This window comes from Musca vetustissima, unplaced genomic scaffold (genome assembly GCF_032173495.1).
Source record: "Musca vetustissima isolate MV318-11 ecotype Yass unplaced genomic scaffold, APGP_CSIRO_Mvet_v1 utg10043, whole genome shotgun sequence".
Classification (NCBI taxonomy): Eukaryota; Metazoa; Arthropoda; class Insecta; order Diptera; family Muscidae; genus Musca; species Musca vetustissima.
Window position 1 is genome coordinate 248 of NW_026872583.1, and position 17,361 is coordinate 17,608.

The 17,361-nt window shown below is 35.1% G+C and overlaps 1 protein-coding gene across 1 annotated transcript in view; it reads right to left on the bottom strand.

The window, feature by feature from the left end:
* Positions 1-5,193: 5,193 nt before the first annotated feature.
* Positions 5,194-17,361, bottom strand: part of LOC133330790 (carbonic anhydrase-related protein 10) — a gene marked incomplete at its 3' end in the record, with an annotated part of 57,543 nt that continues 45,375 nt past the window's right edge. Inside the window, exons 2-5 of the mRNA XM_061539232.1 lie at positions 17,300-17,347; positions 7,462-7,598; positions 5,515-5,706; positions 5,194-5,356 (exon numbers count right to left, since the gene is read on the bottom strand). Of these exons, the coding sequence (XP_061395216.1) occupies positions 5,194-5,356; positions 5,515-5,706; positions 7,462-7,598; positions 17,300-17,347 (540 nt within the window). The remainder of the gene's footprint in view (positions 5,357-5,514; positions 5,707-7,461; positions 7,599-17,299; positions 17,348-17,361) is intronic.

Below are 17,361 nucleotides of genomic sequence, written 5' to 3' on the forward strand. Positions count from 1 at the left end.
AGGGTGTGAGTCGGGAAAACATACCAGCATTACGTGTAATATTTTGAAATATTTTTATTACCGTTAATAGTGGTGGCAATGACGATATCAACGGCTTTTGGCGAAAGCCAAACCAATATCCATAACGTTCCTCTTTTTTCTTTGCGAGGAACTTCAGTTAACTGCAGCTCCATGTACGTGAACCGCTGCAAGTTATGCTAGCATAGTTTTGGAAACGTAGGTTTCTTTACCTCCTTTTTGGTGTATAGAAAGGAAAAGGATATTCATGAAACATGAATATGACTTGTAGTTGCTAGACATTTATAATTTTGTTAGAATTGTAAGTCGAAGAGTGAGGGAGTGTACGTGTGGTTGTGTGTTTTTGGGTGAAAACAAATATTCTCGATTTTATTTCTTGACTTAGGGAAAGTGCATGACATGTTTAAAGGTCTATTATGTTTCCTTTATGAGGGAAGTCACGGAGTACAAATTGTAAATATGTGACAGAGAGGTCGACACCTTATGTAACTATTTTACAATTTCTGAAGGATTGAGGAATTAATTTACAAAATATTTTTTATCGAACAGATTTCGTATTTAAAGAGAAATACGTTGGGTATGACTAGTATAGTCAGGAAAGTGGAAAATGTCATTTTATGAAATATTGTATTTGGACTTATTGAGGGGTCATAATTCATCTTCGATAAAAAGGTCTGAGCGGGTACTTCAATATTTTATATTTATATACGCTACACAACTATGTCGTAAGGGTATTATAGCTTTGTGTAGCCCCAAGAGATTGTAATATTGGTCCTAGACCCACCTTTTTGTATACCGATTGTCATATCTAGACTAGCTGATTCCATCTAGACATGTGTTCCGTCCGTCTGTCCATTATAATTTGTAAACACGATATAGGCCACAGTTATGGGTCATGTAGGATCTGTTCGGCCAAAAGAATACCCCTTTTGTTGTTGATCGGCTAATATTTAGGGTATGAAATGGACCGAAAAAGGGACTTTTTTAAAAAACATATCCTACTCCTATATCGAGCCTCTGTGCTCCTTTTTCTTTTTCATTTTCATGAACTAAGTACCACGAAATTTATACTGAATCGATAAAATATATATTCGTATTATTTGAGGGTCAAAACATTGCTGTTTGAACAGTGGGATCGTTTGTAGTTCGAAGGGAGTAGATCCATCGGCCCTTTTATTGTGATATTTGGAATTTGGTATCAAAACGGTTACTCCCTTCGAAAACTATGGTACCAAGCAGTCAGCCAGTCGTACTGGTATCTAAATATTGTCTAATACTGGTAAAAAAACTTATAGGTATAAAACCGATATTACTGTGAGATAAATTGTATATAGAATATGTGGTACAGCATATATATGTGTCTGACATACAAATTTTTATGAAGTAAAGACGTGGACCCAACCGAACTTTTGATACGTCAAAAGTTAACATATACTGAAAATTGCCTAAAAATGTCAGTTTCCACGAACTCGGAATACCAAAGTAGGACGAGTTATTTGAAAGATGCGGTTAAAACCTACAAAATATTGAAAAAGGGCGTGACCTTTTTTGTGGTCTATATCACAAAAATTTCTACTTATAAATAGGTCAGTTTCCAAAAATTCGAAGAACAAAAAAATAATCCCGTTGGTGAGCAATTGCAGATATCAAAATGCCGAATATTTGATGGTTCCTTTATATGAGAGCTATGTCAAAACACAACCCAATTAACATAATTTTCTGCACAGATATATTCCAACCTTCAAATCCCCGAAATGCCAAATTTAGAGGCTTAACGGCTCAACCCCATTAAAATACCAAACATTATTCGGTATATTTAAATATTTTCTTTTCAAAATTAGGCGGGGCCTTTATATGGCTTCCTTCAAAATCCAGAAATGTAAAGTCAGAACCTTTTCGTTTGAAAACTTCGGTTAAACCCCTCAAAATATTGAAAATTAGGCGAGACCTTTATTTGGGGCTATGTCATAACAGGACTTATCATGATCATTTTCTGCGCAGATGTATGTCAACCTCTAAACCCCCGTGTTGCCAAATTAGAGCCTTTTCGTTTGGTGGGACCTTAATATGAGGGCTATACGAAAATGCGGACTTTTATTAATAGTTTCACACATAGAAGTATGTCAGCCTCCCAAAACCCCAAAACCCGGCATTACAGCTCATTTCGAAATATAGAACAAGTAAAAACCTCTTTTAGTTCAGCCGGGACGATTTTTCTATACGCACCATCATGAGGTGGACATAACTTTAATTGTTTGATACTTTTACATAAATCGTAGTAGGAAAATTGGGTCTCAACCAATGACAACGAAATCACGAATAATAACCGGTACTGACCAGAAAGTAAAAAGTAGAGCAGGATAATTTGCTACTTAATTTAAGAGGCATCACAAGATTTGGACTACCTTAAAAAGTGGACTTTACTTTCTTAGCTGGCTCGGGACAGACCATTTGTTCCATAAGCCAAACTTGTGCGCACGTTTTCCAGTTTGAAAGACACTGCTTTGATGCCATCCTGCACTTGATCTTTCCATCGAATACGTGGCCTTCCCGTTCCTCGTGAACCATCAGTAGAATACCATTTATATTCCTCATCCATTGGCAGTACATGGCCTAGCCAGCATAGTCGCTGTAGCTCCATACGTCTGACTATGTCGATTGCAGTTTATATATAGCATAGCTTCTAGTTCATTCGCTATATTCACCGTCGACGCTGATATTCACTGTCAACGTGAACCAGACCCAGATCGGCTCGTGGGTCTTTCAGAGACTTTTTTCTCAAATACTCCAAGAACTGTCTCATCTCTTTGCGCAAGTACCCATGCATCAGATCCATACAACAGCACGGGTAGTATCAACGCCCCATAGCGTGTGACTTTGGTCTGGCGAGAGGTGGCCTTGTTTCTAATTGCTTACCTTGACCATACTAGAATGTGTTGGTCTACGCTATCCTTCTCTGAATCTCAATATAAGATGTTATTTGTGATTTTCTCCTTTTCCAGCAGGATGATAAAAAGATCACACGAGGGGCTGTCACCTTGTCTGAACCCTTATTCGGTATTGAAGGGCTCTGAAAGGTCCTTGTCGACTTTTCCTGATCCTGATAACTAACTGAGCCGTATTCATTTTGCAGGAATGCCAAACGTACCTCTGAGCGGTTTGGTCTGTCGAATACGCCTTTATAGGAGGAATGCGCCTTTATAGGAGGAATGTGTGAATATATTTTTTGTGTGTCTTATCCATGATTTGGCGCAGTGTGGAAAACTGGTAAATGGTGAATTTGCCAGGCCTAAAGCCGCATTAGTATGGTCCAATAATGTCAGGACGATGGATAGCACTTTATATATGATGGGAAGGAGACTATATAGTTGGAACATATAGTCTTGTCTCCTTTTTTGGCACGGGACACAAGATGCTGAGGTTCCAATCATTGGGCATGCATTCCTCTAGCCAAATTGTACTTATCAGCTTACGCATACTCATTATTACCATTTGAACATCGGTTTTGAATAGTTCGGCTGGTAACTCATTGGCATCTGCTGGTTTATTATTCTTCATCCGATTAGTTGATATTCTGACCTCATCTTGGCTAGGTGTTATACACTTGTTACCGTCATCTCTTAACGGTTCTTGGGTATTTTCTTCGCCGCGACTAGTTGATACCAGAAGCTTTGCAAATGATCCTTCCAAATCCTGTATCTGTCACCAGGTTTCCCTCTTCATCTCTACAGGATAGGAAAATTTTCACACTTCTTTCTGACTGTAACATCTCAATTATCTCACGCTCTTATTTTTTCCTTTTCTTTCATCTTTTTTTTAAGATACGTTTGTCCTCTCTCCTTTTCTCCCAATAATTATCTCTGGACCTACGTGTTGGACTTGTCTGCAGGATGTGGTCTTATTATTATTCGAACACGGCCCTTACAGCAGTTAGTTCCGATATGATGACGGATATAACCACATTATGATGGAGGGTGTAAAACAATAATTAATATAGGCTTGTTTTAAAATCTATCGCGTGATATGCATTCAAATTCCCTTATTTTTAATCGCATGCTAGTAGATATCTAATGCTCTGCGACAATTAAATGCATTAAAGACACACTGAAAGCCTTGGCTAGGGACTTCAACATGCCGAAAATATAGCGTCACGACTTGAGTTCAATTGAGTTTACTCATAATAGCATAGCCCAAAAATCGATTTAGCAGAGCAAATATTTTAAAATTTTCGTGGAAAATTCTTATATTATTTCCCTCTGACCTTTAAACCTTCCAACTCAACTTAATTGTGAAAACGAAATCACAGCCTTTGCTTTAATAAAATATAATATTTCTAGTTTCGGATTTCCCTTGAAATTCTAATTAGCTATTGTTAATATTACAAAATCGCATTTCAATAATTTCTGCACTTACAAAGAAATGCAGTTGCAAATTGAATGGGCTCAACGTTCTTGAGAAAATGCCGAATGCCAACAATGGAATACTTTCCCTAACCCACTTTCCATTTCCATTCTACATTAAATTGCACCCAATTTAGTGATTTCTCATTTGCTCCCACTCTTCGTTGTACAAAATTGAGGTCATCATTAATATATATAAAAATCTATGGCGATGTTTAAATGACCGGAAATATAAAGTCTTGTTAATGTCATAATATTTGACACCTGTTTACGGCTGACACTCGACATTCAACAAAAGTTACGGAAAACGACGATAACATGCAACATGCAGTTGGAGGTTTGATGGTGAAGACAAAAACGACGCGCGCACACACACACCTACATACGAACTCCTATTAAATTATGTTGTGTACAAAAACAACAACAATAATAACAATGCTAGTACAACAAAGTGAACAACAACAACACCATCAATGTTGACCTAGATTATTAAATTTTTAACAATCATCACACCAACCATGTCGATGTCAATCTCAACGATGTCGACGTGAGTGGTTTTGGAAAAGTCACTGAAATAAGCAATGTTATGTGTATGTATATGTGTGTGTGTTCGTTGGTGGCTGCGTGAGTGTGCCATTGTGGTTGTAGGTGGCAAAGTATGCCGGATGACTGTTAATAGCCAAGTATTTTGTAGTCACAAACCAACCAACCGACAAACAAACAAAAAAATCAAAATCCTGCCACATATTTTAGCCAGCATCAACAGCCTACTCACCTCGAAAAACCACTTTGTTGAATGTGCTCGTTATGATGCGCAATTCTGGATTTGGCGTTTCACCAATTTGTACCATTAGCGAAAGGCCGACAATGCCTTGGGATTTGTGCTGTGCTTCGGACATATTATGATACAATTCCTTGTTAAAGCCATAAATTTGTATCTACAAAAAAGAGAAAGAGAGTAAAAAATCAGCAATTTGCACATGAATACTCACTCAACTCACAAACAAACAAACGAAAAAAAATGCATCAATGAAAACATTTTCAATAAATTAATTTCACATAAATGACAAGAGGAAACCTTTGTGGCATTACTTACCTCCCCTGGAAAACTATAACCTTGTACATAGTGCTCCGAACCACGTGTATCCTGGGTACCGTAATGTATATATATTTCTTCGAATTGATATTTATATGCCAATGGACCACCGGAGATATTCACATGCTGCTTCGTATCTTTGTCCACGCGAAATACTAACGATTGTCCGGTATTGTGTAGTGTACCAGAAACCTGAAAATGGTGAATTGATGTTTATGATTATAAAAATAATATGTTTATAATAATAATTTAAATATTCAGTAAATTCTTTGTGTAATTGAAAATAGATTTTCGAAATAATTAACCCTTTGAGCCCCGAATTTTTTTCCGTGACTATAAAACTATTTTCTGTGCACAGATTTAATGCATCTATCCTAAATAGGATATGCACAAAAGTTGATGTCGCTACATCCTTGCATTCGGGAGACACAGTACCTTCTTTCTGAAAAATAAAAGTCCAATATCAAGTAAAGCAAATGCAATATCGACGAAAAAATCACTTTTAATTATTCTATAGGTTCTTTTTTACAAGGCTCAACAACAATTTGGAGGACACAATCCGTACATTTCAAATACGAAGCAATCTGAATAATTTGTACTGTATACGCTAATTGGTACTGCACACATTTTGCACTCATCTATATATTGAAATGCTTATAACTTTTCCAAAAATTTAATTTTTTTATATGTTTCTTTTGATAGGTGTCGTCCATAATCAGCTCTTAACATATGTAATCCAAATAATATACATATACTAGCAGCGTATTAAATATAAGCTCTAAAACACTTTGTTGCCTGTGGGCAACATTGGGCCTCAAAGGGTTAAGGCATTGCATTTTTATACCCTACACAACTATGTTGTCAGGGTATTATAGCTTTGTGCAGCCCCAAAAGTTTGTAACGCCGCGAAATATTGGTCCTAGACCCACCTTTAAGTATGCCAATCATCGTATCTCGACTAGCTGAGTCGATCTAGACATGTGTGTCCGTCTGTCCATTATAATTTGTAAACACGATACAGGCTACAGTTATGGACCAATCTTCACGAAATTTTGCATGTAGGATGAGTTCGGGCCAATGAAGACCCCTATTGTTTGTGGTAAATATCGGTTAATATTTAGGGGATGAAATGGACCAAATACTAAATATTTGTCCGTTTTTCTGGTCGCTCCAGAAGCCGCAATTATGGCCCAAACATTGCGAATTTTTACAGGGAGAAGGGGATAGGGCCAAAGAATAAGCATGCCTGTTTTGATAAAGTTCGATTAATATTTAGCGGGGCAAATGGACCCTGCCTTTTGTGTTAAAAATTACAAAATTTGTATTCTATACCGTATATATTTACTCCTGAAGGACATAGACCCAAAATGTTGATAGTATATCGCAGAGGAGTGGTTGACCTTTAAATCGATACCAATTATATTGTCGTATGTACCCGGATGTGGGAGTTACACATAAATATTTACAGGTGCTTACGTATTCAGACATTATTTAGTAACCCATTACCACACTGGATGGCGGAAATGTAGCGCTGTTCGTTTTGAAATGTTTCATGAGGTCCCAGTTATGGTCAAGGACAACGCTTATAATTTGATGATGATCAGATAATAGTTTTGGGATAAATTGGACCGAAAACTTAATATTTTGTGTAATTTGGAGTTGATCTATAGGCCACAATTGATAGCCGAACTTTACAAAACAAAAGGGGGAAGGGAATCTGGACAAGTAATTAGAAAGGCTGTGCTAAATATTAGTAATATTTGTTTACCTCTAGTCCGTCAAGAGGGTACAAATATCGCGGAATATTGCTCAAGCTCAGAACACAAACTCACGGAAAGTTAGACTTTCGTGGAAGTTGTGTAGGGTATCATATGGTCGTCCGCCCGTCCGACTATACTGCTCCACTCACTGGTTTTCTTAGTACATTTATATTCCACATCATCTTACCTTATGTTTGTCTATATGCAGTGGTCGCAGGAACGGATCGAACAATAATTTATCTGGTACAATATCGATGGGCGACTGTCGTCTACCTTTGTTGCACATATTCCATTGTGGATTTATAAGGCCCCAAAAACTTGGTCCTGAAAGTAGTAAATTATATTTTATTAAACATTTTAATTGTAATATATAGTGTATTATTATATTAAGGAAACTTAAATATATAAATAAGATGTTAATAAAACTGTGACACACAAATCGTCTGAGGGTGCAATACTCATTATTGGGATGAAAGCCCTTGGCGAGTATATTATGAATCCAGAAGGACAAATTCACCTATGTGCATGAACGAAAGTCCTTTATATGTTTGTTTGCAGATATTGCAGATTAATTTGGGGATGACAGGCCTTCAGTAAATCAAATCCACATCCTCAAGACTTGTGGATTGTTTTCATTCTAGTTCCTTGAACCGCAAAGACAACATTTTTTGACCTCCAAATATTCCACAAACATGTCGCTTATAAAAATTTAGGTCGCCAAAGACGATAATCGATATTGGTATGTTTACCCTTCACCCCACTGTGGTACAGGTTATTATGGATTTGTGCATTTGTTTGTAACAGGCAACAGTTAATCGAGATAGACCCATGGTTCCTTTTGAGAATATGCATAGACTCACTTTTTGAGTCGATTTATGCATGTCCGTCCGTTCGTCTGTCCGTAAATTGTAAACATACATAAATATGTTCGTCCGATTTAATGTAAATGGTGCACCAAAGTCCCTATATATCTTTCGATTTGCACGAAATTTGACATAGAGTACTGAGTTAAGTCTAGAATGATGGGTGTTAAGTTTCGTCCAAAGTCCATGTAAATCTTTAGATTTGCACGAATTTGGGCGTAGCGTATTGTATCAAGTCTACAATGAAGTGTGCTAAGTGAAAATCGGTTCAGATTTATATAAAGCTCCCATATGTATTTCCGTCCGATTTAATGTAAATGGCGCACCAAAGTCCCTATTTGCACGAAATTTGAGTGCGATGGTGCTGAGTCCTGTTGGAATGTCCAAGGTCTGCGGCCAAAATGTTTGCGTGTCCAAGACTTTAATGCACCCTCCAAAATATTTTCGCGAGAATATTCGGCCACGGTCGATTATACGAGCGTAGTGTTACCATCGGCTGTTATGGCGGCCCACACCATCACCATGGCCGGCGCTTGAGTTCTGATGGCCAACCGAAGGTGCACATTTTCAGCTGATCTCTTTGGCAAGTAAACACGATCATTTTGTTTGTTTACAAACTGTCGAATATTGTTGCGAAATTGCATCTCCGAATAAAATTCAACCGTGTCAAGGTTCGGACATTTGACATCACACCAGAACAACCCTTTTCAGAGCAGATTTTTCTTGTAGGCACGGTTTTTTTTCATACAACCTACAATAGCTTTTCTTCTATGGTATACAACTGCAAATTGTGCAACCTTAGGAAGATATGGTGGTGTCTTTGGACGCTGAGACGCCGGAAAACCAGGTTTCTAATCCCAGCCGGACTAAAGCTGAATTTTTGAGTTTTATGCCGTTTTAGGGCGATGAATGTGTTTTATTTCTCTTTCGAGATGAGCTACATGATCGAAGGTGCAATTGAAAGCTTGTGTGCTTAAGAATTAAGTGGATCCGGTCTAAGGGCAATTAAACCTTTTATAGCCCGATGATGTAAACAAATGGTATAACAATCTAGTTGCCTATTTAGCAGATTAGAATTGTTGTATACCCTCCATATAGCATTCAAAATACCTGAACTCGTACAATGATAAATTGCCGCTAGAAGAAAATTAAATACCCAACGACAGACACTTAGGTTGAAACATGCTGAAAACGACGAGCGTCCGCTGTATGGAGGCTGTGTCGTTATATTAAAATATAACAGCTTCATTTGGAAAATGGTCATAAAAATATCTATATATGAAGTTCCAACTACTTTTATACCAGGGCTGTCCACATTAATACATGCAAATGTTTGTTTTTGTATTTGTTTCAAATACACAAGTTTAAACTTTATGTTTTTTTCTTATTATACTGTGAGAAAAATTGTAAAAACTTGTATTTCAAATTTTAAGACAGAAGAACATTTTGTATTCAATGCAATAAATATGGTAAAAACTTCAGTAAAAACTTGTCTGAAATCCTACAAATTATTAAAATGAGTGGGTACCAGTTTATAGATAAAAATCCAGTGAGCGGAGCAGTATAGTCGGACGGGGCCGACCATATGATACCCTACACAACTACCACGAAAAGTACACTTTCGGCTGTTCTATATTCAGAGCCTGGGCAATATTTCGTGATATTTGCACCCTTTTTACCGATTATAGATCAACAGCTCCTTTTTCTAAGTCTTGCATATTTTCCAAAATGTTTTTTCTTGAAGTGAATTTTTACGCCATAAAATAAAAAATTGGTCACTTTAGGTTTTGGTTGATTTGACCCTCGGAAAATTGACCGATCATCATCTAAACAGCCGCTCTAAGTATTTGGTCAATTGTAAAATATGTGATGTTCTGCATATAATATTTGCCTCCAGAGCGACTAGAAAATCTGACAAAATTAAAGTTTTCGGTTCATTGCACCCCCTGAATGAAATCTCAAGTTCACCGAAAACTATAAGCGTCGTCCTTGACCATAATCGGAACTTCATGTACAATTTCAAAGCGATCAGCGCGACATTTCCGTCCTCTAATGGAGTAATAGTAATAATATGCACATAGTCACCTTTACTTAATTACGTATAACTCCCGCATCGGAGTACATACAGCCATATAATTGGTATCAATTTGAAGGCCAACAACTCCTCTTGGATATACTATCAACTTCTCGGGCATATGTCAAATTTAGTATTTGGTCCATTTCATCCCCTAAATATTTTCCGATCTTTCCCAAAAACAATAGGGGTCTTCACTGGCCAGAACCCATCCTACATGCAAAATTTCGTGAAGATTGGTCCATAACTGTTTACAAGTTATAATGGACAGACGGACGGACGGGACACACCTGTATCGTGTTTACAAATTAGGACCAATATTTCGCGGCGTTACTAACTTTTGGGGCTGCAAAATACGTGAAAAAATATCGATGGAATTCTCAAAATATATTATAGAGGGGCTACAGTTATATGGAGCTATAATAAAACGGAGATCAATACTGTTATTTTTTGCTAGTGTGATTTGACAACCGATGAGAATACAAACAGCCAAATTACAGTCTCGGTAGAAAAAGCTAGTCTATATTATGATTTTTCAAAACTCAAAATATCAAATCACAGCCAATTTATTGAGAATCGAGTCAAAATCCCCACATTAGAGGGCACCATATTATGAGGACTACCCTTAAAGTTAGGTAAAAAATAAAAACCAAATTACAGCCAGTTCGGTTGGAAACCCAAATTAATTCACCAAAATGCCGAGTATTGGGGAGAACCTTATATGGTGTCTATACTGAATCTTGGATCAAAATTCATAATTTTTAGTACGGATATGAGTTATTGACTTAGAAGGCAAATTACCAAAATACAGTTAATTCGGTTGGAAAATCTGTCTAAAATTGCCAAAATACCGAGCATGTGTAACTCAAAATCAACATTTTAAATTTTTCAGGAAATGTACATATTAACCTTATTTAATACTAGCAAATAAAGGTGCTTTATTAATAAATGAAAGCTAAATAAAAAACGTGTATACACGTTCATTGCAAATATTAACCAAAGGATATTAATAAATGTTGCCAATACCATCAACACACAATGTGGTTACACATGTTTCCTTTGTTTTTTGAGTTCAATATTTGCATATCTTACAAAAGGGATATGCAAAAAGAGAGTGCAATTTTTTATTGTGGGGAGAGTATAACTGAAACAGATATGTGGTGAATTTAGATATGAACATTTTATTATGCGGAATTGCGGACCAATTTTCTTAGCCTGAGGTATTCCCAAGACATATATTCCATCACTCAGTGACAGATTTTCTTGTGTGAATTCATTGGAAGGGTGTGGAAACTTTTCCAATTGCTTACGACTTCAACAGATGCATCATAAGATTCGTCATATTTTTAAAGTACCATTGACATGAAACTGAACGAACTAAAATATGTGATCTTTAGTATGTAACCCGAATTAAATCGATTCATACAAATGCCATTCTGCAATCTATGATAAATTTAATTTCATTTGGGCGGATTTGGAGTCCCATGTTTGTTAATCGGAAAAATATGTGAGAGGTGTATTTTATTCTGAACAGATTTCAATAAAACTTGAGACACGTTAGGCTATACTAACTTCAGTTCATTGTACAGAATTGTGTATCAAAATGCCAAACCTAGACTCTTTGGTGCATCATTAACCTGAAAGCGGACGAAAAAAATATATAAGATCTATATCCAAATATGAACCGTTTGCATGTTACAAGTATATGAACAAAAACATAATACCTGCACCGCAGTGTAATGAAAGGTATAACCAGTAAAAAAAAGTAGTAAAGTCGGACTGGACCGACTATATGATACCCTTCACCACTTTGAGTATATTCTACATATGTATCCTAACATACGTCACGTGTTTGTTATATATCTATATCTGAACCGATTTCAGAGAAACTTGCCAGATACTAATTTATATTACTTCAGTACGCTGTGTCAATCGGCCTAGCTATGGATCTTTTCACGAAAATTAACAACATCATTCTAGACTTAATTCAGTACCCTATACCAAAATTCGGGCAAATCGAAAGATATGTAGTGACATTGGTACACAATTTACCTTTAATCGGACGAAAATATATATGGGAGCTATATCTAAATCTGAACCGATTTTCACGGAACTTTGCACACATCATTCTAGACTTAATACTGTACGCTATGCCAAAATACGTGCAAATGAAAATATTTCCAGGGACTTTGGTGCACCATTTACCTAAAATCGGACGAAAATATATGGGAGCTTTATCTAAATCTGAACCGATTTTCATGAAACTTAGCACACATTATTATAGACGCATTTCAGTACAATATGCCAAATTTCGTGCAATTCGAAAGATATATAGGGTCCAATTACCTATAATCGGTTGAAAATATATATGAGAGCTATATCTACATCTGAAACGATTTTCACGAAACTTTGTACACATCATTCTAGACCTAATTCGGTATGCCATGCCAAATTTTGTGCAAATCGAAAGATATATAGGGACTTTGGTACACAATTTACCTTAAATCGGACGTAAATATATATGGGACTATATAAATCTACAAATTTTTAAATTTAACACACACCATCCTAGACCTTATTCATTACGCTATGCCAAATTCGTGCAAATCGAAAGAATCGAACTTTAGTGGACTATTTACCTAAAATCGGGGGAATCTATATATGGGAGCTATATCTAAATTTGAACCGATTTTCACGAAACTTTTCACACATCATTCTAGACCTAATTCAGTACGCTGTGCCAAATTTTGTGCAAATCAAAAGATATATAGGGACTTTGGTACACAATTTACCTTAAATCGGACGGAGATATATATGGGAGCTATATCTAAATCTGAACCAATTTTCACGAAACTTTGCATACATCATTCTAGACCTAATTCATAACGCTGTGCTAAATTTCGTGCAAATCAAAAGATATATAGGGACTTTGGTACACAATTTACCTTAAATCGGACGGAGATATATATGGGAGCTATATCTAAATCTGAACCAATTTTAACGAAACTTTGTACACATCATTCTAGACCTAATTCGGTATGCCATGCCAAATTTTGTGCAAATCGAAAGATATATAGGGACTTTGGTACACAATTTACCTAAAATCGGACGAAAATATATGGGAGCTTTATCTAAATCTGAACCGATTTTCATGAAACTTAGCACACATTATTATAGACGCATTTCAGTACACTATGCTAAATTTCGTGCAATTCGAAAGATATATAGGGTCCAATTACCTATAATCGGTTGAAAATATATATGAGAGCTATATCTAAATCTGAAACGATTTTCACGAAACTTTGTACACATCATTCTAGACCTAATTCGGTATGCCATGCCAAATTTTGTGCAAATCGAAAGATATATAGGGACTTTGGTACACAATTTACCTTAAATCGGACGGAGATATATATGGGAGCTATATCTAAATCTGAACCAATTTTCACGAAACTTTGCATACATCATTCTAGACCTAATTCATATCGCTGTGCTAAATTTCGTGCAAATCGAAAGAATCGAACTTTAGTGGACTATTTACCTAAAATCGGGGGAATCTATATATGGGAGCTTTATCTAAATTTGAACCGATTTTCACGAAACTTTTCACACATCATTCTAGACCTAATTCAGTACGCTGTGCCAAATTTTGTGCAAATCAAAAGATATATAGGGACTTTGGTACACCATTTACCTTAAATCGGACGAAAATATATATGGGAGCTATATCTAAATCTGACCCGTTTTTTCCCAATTTCAATAGGGTTCGTCCTTGGGCCAAACAAATGAGCTGTGCCAAATTTCATCCAATTCCAAATTCGGATCATAAATTCGATCTGTACATTGTTTACAAATTAACATGGACAGACGGACGGCAAAAGCATGCATATCGATAGAAAGTGATTCTATGGTACAAAAGGAACCATTCTATCTCGATTATTTTTGCCTGTTATCCGGCATACATATGCACAAAGATATATATATATATATATATATAGGGGTGTAAAAATTCACCCTCTCTCTAATAACCCTTTTATTTTCTGTATTGATTCATGTTATATATGTATTGTTGTAGCAACCAATATTATTGTTACCAACATATAAATATATTTTTTTCTTCTCCACAATACAATCTTTTACATATTTTTCCTCTTTCCCATTCTGGTTGTAGTCTCAATGTTCGAAAATGTTGAAAATAATCGAAAATGACAGTCTATCTGATGGTGAATGGGGAAAAAGCCACATTGTCTCTGTTCGTTTTGTACTGCAGTTCTGTCTCGTAGTGCGTCTGGCTAACCATCTTTACTTTCGGATTCTGTGATTCTGTGTGACCATGTTCAATTGTATTGCAAAATGTATTTCCATTTTAAATATTAACATGTTGTTGCTATCGTTGTTGCTGCTGTTGTATACACAGTGTCCATTGTGTTAAGAGTTACCTTAACAAATTTGATTATTTATTTTTTTGTACCTTTTGTTACATTTCCGAACAAAAAACCTGACTGCGAATGGATACGAATAAAAAAATAACAAAAACATCAACATTGGTATTGACACAAAAATCGTTGTCTGACTGTATCTATTAAGTTGCAATGTTCGTGTCAAACCAAATGATGGCATTGTGTGACATTTTGGTTTGAACATCAGCGGACAGTTTCATGGAATTTTCATTGATATTTTATTGTTTAATGTTTTTGTGTGTATGTGTTTTACTTTTGAGGTTGACTTTAAAAAGAGAGAGAGAGGAGAGTGGAGGAAAGGACTGATATGAATAACTAAAGGAATTATATTCTGCTATAATAATGGGACTTTAATTGGTGTAAAATTGAGCAACTAAAATTTTTTTAATAGTCTAATTAAAATTTCTTCTTCTTTTTAAAAAAATCCACGCTTTTGGTTAATCCTTGAAATTTTTTCTATAAAAAAATCCACGCCTTTGGTTATTCCTTGAAATTTTTTCTATAAAAAAATCCACGCCTTTGGTTAATCCTTGAAATTTTTTCTATAAAAAAATCCACGCCTTTGGTTAATCCTTGAAAATGTTTCTATCAAAAAATCCACGCCCTTGGTTAATCCTTGAAATTTTTTCTATAAAAAAACACGCCTTTGGTTAATCCTTGAAATTTTTTCTATAAAAATATCCACGCCTTTGGTTAATCCTTGAAATTTTTCTATAAAAATAACCACGCCTTTGGTTAATCCTTGAAATTTTTTCTATCAAAAAATCCACGCCTTTGGTTAATCCTTGAATTTTTTTTTAAATCCATGCCTTTGTTTAATCTTTGAAAATTTTTCTTTAAAAAATCCACGACTTTGGATAGTCCATGAAAATTTTTCTTTAAAAAATCTACGCCTTTGGTTAATCCTTGAATTTGTTTCTATAAAAAAATCCACGCCTTTGGTTAATCCTTGAAATTTTTTCTATAAAAAAATCCACGCCTTTGGTTAATCCTTGAAATTTTTTCTATAAAAAAATCCACGCCTTTGGTTAATCCTTTAAAATTTTTCTATAAAAAAATCGACGCCTTTGGTTAATCCTTGAAATTTTTTCTATAAAAAAATCCACGCCTTTAAAATTTTTCTATAAAAAAATCCACGCCTTTAAAATTTTTCTATAAAAAAATCCACGCCTTTAAAATTTTTCTATAAAAAAATCCACGCCTTTGGTTAATCCTTGAAATTTTTTCTATAAAAAAATCCACGCCTTTAAAATTTTTCTATAAAAAAATCCACGCCTTTAAAATTTTTCTATAAAAAAATCCACGCCTTAAAAAGGTTTTTATAAAAAAATCCACGCCTTGAAAAAATTTCTATAAAAAATCCACGCCTTTGGTTAATCCTTGAAATTTTTTCTATAAAAAAATTCACGCCTTTGGTTAATCCTTGATTTTTTTTTAAATCCACGTCTTTGGTAAATCCTTGAATATTTTATTTTAAATCAATGCCTTGTGTTTGTTCTTGAAATGTTTTCTTTAAAAAATCCACGCCTTTCGATAGTTCTTGAAATGTTTTCTTTAAAAAATCCATGCCCTTGGATTGTCCTTGAAAAGTTTTCTTTAAAAAATCCACGCCTTTGGATAGTTCTTGAAATGTTTTCTTTAAAAAATCCATGCCCTTGGATTGTCCTTGAAAAATATTATTTTCTAAAAATCCACGCCTTGTTTTGGTCCTTGAAAAATTCCACGCCTTTTGTTGGTCCTTGAAAAAATATTCTTTAAAAAATCCACGCCTTGTTGGATGGTCCTTGAAAAAATATTCTTTATAAAAATCCACGCCTTGTGTTGGTCCTTGAAAAAAATATTCTTTATAAAAATCCACCCCTTGTATTGGTCCCTAACAAATTTTCTTTAAAATTCCAAGCCTTATTGGATGACGATTGAAAAAATATCCTTTAAAAAATCTACGCCTTGTTGGATGGTCCTTGAAAAAATAATATTTAAAAATTCCACGCCTTGTGTTGGTCCTTGAAAAAATGTTCTGTAAAAATGTACGTCTTCAATAGTCCTTTAAAAAAGATTCAACGGTATCTGATACACATCATTTGCAATGAAAAACTTTAATCGAATTTAATTAATAAAAAACTTCATTCCCTCAATTCCGCTTCTTTTTGTCTATTTCCCCATTTAAATTAAATTACAGTTATATCACCAAATGAAATTAATTCATCTATTATTAAAAGCCCTTTGGGTTATACACTATTTATATCTGCATATTCTAGTTTTAATTCATTTTTATTATCCATTATTCGTCCCTGATGTCAAATTCACGAATTCGAATGTATGTGCCTGTAAATGATTTAATTGCTAAAAATATTTAAAAAATTAAAAAAAAAACCAAAACAAAAAACTAGAATTACGATGGCATTTCACTACTCCACTGCCATTGAATTTCATTTGTTAATAATTGCACGAATGTTTTTACCAGACAGCAAACTAAAAATAATAGTTTTTCCCGACTATTTTTGTTTTTCGAACAAAGCCTTTGAATTTCAATATACATGTGTGTCTGTCTGTGTGTGTGTGTTTATTTGTTTGTCTATGCGCATAGTGTGAATCGAGTTCATTTCATTTGGCCATAAGTTCACTTACCGGATATACCATCATATGTCCACCATTCCTCCCAACTGGCTTTGATTCCTGCAAAATACAAA